Consider the following 7,138-nt stretch of genomic DNA (forward strand, 5'->3'; position numbering starts at 1 on the left):
AAAAAATATCAGCTAATGTTTTCGAGCTATATTTTCTGCATAAACCAAACACAGGTTTGAAAAAAAATTGAATTTCAATTACTTACCAAGTATGTACAGCGTAAATAGATATAATAGAGCGTTCATTTCGTTCGTCTTAAACTGTTTTAAATTAAACAATATCTGAAAAAAGATAAATGAATATGATTGTAAGCTAACTCATAAAAAGGTAAAATACTTCTATTCAAGCATTTCAAGTAAAATAATATATCAAAATATAAATATATAATAATACTTATGGTGTACAAACTATAGGTATGATGAAAATTTCAAATTAAATTTTACATAAAACTGGGTCGCTTTGATGGTTTTATAACAAGAATATTATATTATAATATATTTTTTCTTTAGATGATGATTAAATTTAACTACGAGCAAAATCTCAGGTAAATGTCGATATCAACGTAGCCGTTAGTTTTAACATTATTACGTTCAACGTGGTTGTACAGAATTATACGGAGTGGGTAAATGTATCTCGATAAAATTAACGTAACCAAATAAAGTAAAAAAAAACAATAACTGCGATAATATTATTATAATCGTATATACGTTGCAGTTCGGGATGTTGGAGTTGTAAACACGATTCTCGATATTCGTAAAAACATCATTCATCGACGTCGTTTAAAAATCATAAATATAACTTGGAGTTATGTAGGTGCCGGTCACAACCAGAAACCGACATCATAAGAGGTAAACAAACAACATAAAAAACTAGATAGTCTACAAACACAATTAAAGTGAAAAAATTTATAATGATTTAAATCTGTGATAAACATGATTACCGTATCTTAATAATATTATTGTTCGTCCACCGACGATTGAGTTGGCTCTCCGTAGCATAGTCGTCCCGTACACAACGACAACGACAACAACAATAACAACAACAACGATTGAAATATTATTATTGTAATAACAGTTCAGTATGATTTATGAAAGTGTCAGAATGCGTCTTTTATCGGTGTAACGAACCAGAGATATTGTCACATAATAATAATATATATATTATTGTACATGCTGGACGCAATTATCTTGTAGAACTTTATCGTCGAAAACGATTAACGACAACAATAATATTATAACAGTTGACCGATAGTCTACTGTACGTATATTCCGATTACGTCGATACCGGACCGTATACGATGGTGTGTGACAGCAATCGAATGGTTTCCATAAATTGTTTTGAACATTTTTTTAAAAATAAAAAACACGTACCTATCACGAACGCCCGTCGGAGTAACGGTTTCGCCCGCGGATCACACGACTTCAGCGAGGCGGCCCGCGGTGTAGTGCGATAAGTCGCACGCCGAAACGTCTAATGCCGGTCCTGTCGTAACGAAGTCGCGCTCTCGCAGTCTCCGCGGCGCGCGTTTATACCACCGCCACCGCCCCCCAACCCCTTCGCCACCCCCCCGAGCCGATGAAAGTCCGAAAGCCGCGCAAGCTTGCCCCGCCGGCGTGCCGATATTATATACGCCACCGTACACCTTAAACCGCCGATACCCGTCCTCCGACCGACCCCCCTCTAAACCGCAGGGACCCACCGCCGGCCAAGCAGAGTCCACACCCCCTGACCACCCCTAATACGCGACGCGTGTGCAAAATACATCATACGACATTATTGTCGTGTTTTTAGTTTTTACCACTTCGTTATTTTCTTTGTGAAAAAGTTTCGATTTAAATTTTTGAGATTTTTGAATTTTTGTTTTCGTTTCTAAAATGCTGCAATACCATAATACTATTATTATAAGCTTATAAGTCATAAGTGATTTACTTTTTGGTGTTTAAAGCTGTATAGTTTGCTAAAAAAACTTAATACTTTTCTGTATTATTTGCACAACGTTTAAATTGCAATGTGCCTAAAAAAAAAAAAACACATAAAAAAACAACCTACTTCAAATCAGTTCAAAATATCCGGCTTTATTCAAACGGGAATTTAATTTATTATCACCCTATAACCAATTAAAATAGCTATTATTAATGTTATTTATTTTTTATTATCATTTGTTGGAGTTAACAAAAACTCGGTTTCATATGATATTAAAAAAATTGCACTCAACAACATGTTTTTGGCATTATTTTATTATTTGTTAGTCATAAGTAAGTCGTCTACCACTTAACTATTATCATGATGTTTATTCATATAATATAAACGACGAATACAATTGTAATTCATTCACTGGAAGCATAAAATTTTAATATCTTGAAAATATATTTATTTGAAATTTGCCATCTTCAGTAATTGAGCCCTAAAGGTTATTAAATTTCCAAAAAAACCCCTAATACCATTAAAATTTAGTTTAATAAAAAAAACCATATTTACATGAAATAATAGTTAGGTGATAGAAATAATTAAAACACGCTCACAACTTGCTAAGAATACCTCCGTGGGACCTAGATAATATTTTTACCTTTAAATTTCGTAATAACTTCAGTTTTAGATTCATTCTAATATTAGAACAACAAAGTAAAATGGATTATTCTAAACGTAAAATGTGTCATGCACTTTGCATTAGTAAGAGAGAGATAATACATCAGAGTGTCATGTGGTATTGTCTTCTAAATATGACCTAATTAATATTGTAATACCCATCTAGGTCCTAACTAGTAGAATATATTATTAGACATCCGTGTTGTAATAGATACTTTTATCAATTATTGTCTGAGTAAGGTATACTTAACAATATTGAACAAAACACTATTTTAATAGTATGTACCTATTCAAATATTAGCTATCAAACTAGTTAAACAAGCGTTAATTAAATACATTTTCTGTAGATTTTTCATTCTCAAAACATGTTTTAATTTATTTTTGCTTATAAAAATAGTTAACTTACATACCTATATCTAATTAATAAACTTTAAAGTTTTAAAAATTGTTTATTAAAACTTTTGTACTTAGTACTTTAATTAAATAACATATATAATATATATTACCCATATTAAAACAAAATGTAAAAAAAAAACTTAAAAACCAGTCATGGTACCAACTAATAAGGTTCTCAATCAATGTTATAAGTTCCATTGAAATTATTGAATATTTAAATATATATATCTACACAATATATTATATTAATTATTTTGTATCTATATATAGTAAAATAATAAATTTTATTTGTATAAATAAAATCATTACTATCATTATACAGAATTTTGTCAATCATAAATTAATAATATATATTTAATATTTTTTAAAAATATTGATCTTAAAAGAATATTCTTAGAAGAATATGTATTACCTACTCTCACATAACTGGTGAAATTAATATATCGTTAAAAATAATAATATATTCGTATTATTTTTTAATATACATTTTTGAATGTCCATGGATTTATCGGAATTGAATATCCATAGAACATGTCTAATTGAGAATACTAAATGAATAATAGTAACTATCATAATATGTAATGAATATTCATCTAATAATAATACATAAATAATTATTTTTTCAATAATTACAATGTGTTTATATTTATTAATATTACGGTATTATATTTATATAATAATAAGAATGATTTTTCTTTCTCAACAAAATTGTAATTGAACACCCTATAGATATACATTATACGGTTTATAAAAAATGCGTGTGACTTTGTCCTGATTAAGAACATCTATTTGCTAATAGTTTATTATACTACAATAAATTACTTAAATCAGCATATTGGGAAGAGTTTTTGGTTTTTTAAAATATAATCATTATTATATTTTCTATTGAAATAATACAAGCAAATTGCACTGTAACTGAAAAATTAGAATTTATTATTCATAAGCTATGGACGCAGAGTAGATATGCTCACGTATTAAATAATACAAAATGTAAGCTAATTTAAATTTTTTAGATCATAATATTTTTATTTGTGACTACTACCTAATTACAATAGAAGGCTGTTTTTTAATGTATACCAATCCCATAATCTATGATATTAATGAAACTGGTAATATTTGATACAAGACATTTAAAATGACAAAATATGACCACCTACCTACTGCATTGTCCAACGTTCACGAATTGTCTCGCATCTGAGTATCAAACCCTCGAATTGTCTCACTTGAATTTTTTTTTTTTAAAGTTGACTTAAATTGCCTCATATTTTAGGTAGTGACCCTCATTGTTCTGGATAACTATAATTAATCGATTTATAACCTTACATTATAGAAATTATAAATAAATAAAATAATTATTTATTGTAAGTTAATGTTAAACAGTAATAAATAATATGTACATTGTATAAACATTTAAGTAAATATACTGTTTTAAAAATTAAAAAAAATCAATAATCAATACATAAAATTAATTTAGATGAAATATGATTCTGTTATACGGCCAAAAACTTAAGTTTGTAAATAATTATAAATTTATTATTATGTTAAATCTTATATTAGTTTCCGAGGTTTGAATTAATTTACCGATACTTTTAAATATTGTAATGTTGAAACTTCATTTGTTTTTAAAAATGATATTTATGAACACTACGGAAATCGATATAATAACGATAGTACATGTACAACTATTGAATTATCGACATATATTAATTAATAATCTATAAGTATGCTATGGGGGGGGGGGGGCATTCGATTAGACCATTTGCGTATACTCAAATTGCCTTTAAAAACAACCAGTGGCAATTCGAGTGAAGAAAGGTCTCCTACCTATATTTGGGAGGCAATTCGAGGGTCACCGTCTAGCGACGTCCAATAATGTTTAATTTTAATTTTCCGCGTCTTACTTTAAACTCAAAATGGCTTTAATCGATATAATCGAAGTTGAATACATAATATTTTACCTATTATCAATTTATTTTTATTTTTTAACGATCGCTGTTGCTATAGAATAAATTCCGTCACCTCCGGGTAAATGTTAACTCATCGCATTTTCAAAGCAAACTACTTGTACAGGCGAGATAAGAAATACACCAAAACAAATTTAAATAAAATATGTGTTTATTTTGAGCTTATTAAAAAAAAATCAAACGACACAGCAATAGTTTTTAATCATCTACACACACATATAATATATATATATTATATATATAGAATATAGGTAGGTACACATTAAACAATAAGAATTATGGTTGTATTAAATTGTGCTCTCGCAGCTGTATTCATGATGTCATTTCTATCATCATATGGAAATTTTGCGTTTGAACCCCAATAATACATATTCATAATCAAATTACAAATTATAATATTATTCTAAAACAAAATATCGATCGGATCATCTCATGCTTGAACTCATAAACTCTTTAACGCGTTGTGTGTTTGGTTATTTTTGTATAAGTACGATTGTGATTGTTTTTGTTTTATTTAGGTAGTTTTATTAAGTGTACCTACCAATAGATTTGATTTTTATCACACAACAATATTCGTTAAAATAAAATCAGTTTTACCATTTCGTTCCAGCCAATAGCTTCTAGTGATATGTAGATTTTACAACACAAAATATATTCGAAACAATTCAAACAAATTACAATGACCTCCTCCAAGTCTGTCCATTTGACAAATTATGTACAATGTATTTTGGAAAACTCGGTATACAATAATATAATTTGGCAGCGTAATATTATTTTATGAACGATAAAACATGACAAATAATATTGCACATTGATTATAATATTATGTATTTATTATTATATTATTATTCACTGCAGTTTTAACCACGAGGTATTATTTTTCTTAACATCAACTTCAAGGTTACTATTACCTTACGTTTAGTTATTTACAATAGATTAATTTCTATTTTTCGGTTTTTTTTCTTTTTTCTTTTTGAGTTTAATTTATTACAGGCTTAAGATTGTCCGATTGTTTCAAATAAATGTACCGGTAAGCGAAATTCGTTTCTTGCTTCTGACAGTAGGCGATATTGCGTTCAGTTGTCGTAATAATGTAGATTGCATAATGGACATAATAGAGGTCCAGTGTTTGCCATCAGATATCCATGGGAATTCCTAGTTTCGCCAATGGCGAGCATATTTAGTGTAATTTAATTCTTCTTTGTGGTTTGAAATGATATTGCTTGGCCAGAGTTTTATTCCTTTCGATTTGTTTTCCTTAAATTACGACTTTCGGTGTTCTACGAATTGATAATGAATTGATCAATATTTCTGCGTAAGAAGAAAAATAGTGTTTTGCTATTGGTGTTGTTTATTGCATTTCAAGCTCCTTTGTCAGCCTCTACATCATTACCTTTTACGTTGCAATGGCCCGGTCTCCATATGAAACGTACATATTTATTGGATTGGTAAATAAGGTTATTGATCGATTAAGTCAAAGGATCAGTTAGAACTTTATTGTTCAAATTGAATATAGCACTAAGTGAGTCAGAACAGAAGTACATTTTTGTTTTGTCTGTCATAAGGGCTAAACTCCTTTAAGAAGGGCCACATATTATCCAGTCAAGTAGATGCCTACTACTATGGTTGTTTAATTTAAACTTGATTCTTATTTTGATACAAAATACCTATCAGCGGCTCCAGTTTTGGTTGTATCGGTGTAGATTTGAGTGCTAGATTCAGCGAAAAGTGTTGGTTCATTGAGCACATTACTGCAGATTAGTTGAGATTCTAACTCTTTCAATAAAGATGTTATTGCTCCTATATTTGAAAACATTTGAGATAGAGTTTCCGAAGCAAATCTAACCTTGGTCGAGTTTTCTTCTAACAACGAATCTATAAAAGAGATATATGTTTAGTTAAAAATTCAAATAATGTAATAAGTTCGCCTAAAATATTTCCTCGATTTTGATTTATTGACTGAGGAGGGGCCGTGTATTTTTCATTTTTTCATCGCATTTATATTTAAGGTAATTCGGGTTTAATACAGAGTTAGTACTGTTTAAACACAACTGTTGACCAATTGAATGAATTATTTCATATGATTGCGTATTTATTGAATTTTCTGATGGAATGATTTTATTGAAATAGCCAAAATTCATTTGATCATTTATACTTCATTTCAAATTTTAGTTGCTGATTTTTTAACATAAATATTTGACTTAAAGTATAATGTAATAAAAGATTTTAAAATACCAACTAGGGTTTTATTATTTTTTAAAACAATAAAGTCTTGAAAATCATTTGCTTGATTGAAGTTTTGGTGGTGGTT

General features: G+C 28.8%; 1 protein-coding gene across 1 annotated transcript in view; it reads right to left on the minus strand.

The window, feature by feature from the left end:
* The window catches only part of LOC111026798, a 76,105-nt gene extending 74,740 nt beyond the window's left edge, over positions 1–1,365 (minus strand). The window contains exons 1-2 of the mRNA XM_022304941.1: positions 822–1,365; positions 87–162 (exon numbers count right to left, since the gene is read on the minus strand). Of these exons, the coding sequence (XP_022160633.1) occupies positions 87–126 (40 nt within the window). The 5' untranslated portion in view covers positions 127–162; positions 822–1,365. The remainder of the gene's footprint in view (positions 1–86; positions 163–821) is intronic.
* Positions 1,366–7,138: the final 5,773 nt, after the last annotated feature.

This window comes from Myzus persicae, unplaced genomic scaffold (genome assembly GCF_001856785.1).
Source record: "Myzus persicae strain clone G006 unplaced genomic scaffold, MPER_G0061.0, whole genome shotgun sequence".
Classification (NCBI taxonomy): Eukaryota; Metazoa; Arthropoda; class Insecta; order Hemiptera; family Aphididae; genus Myzus; species Myzus persicae.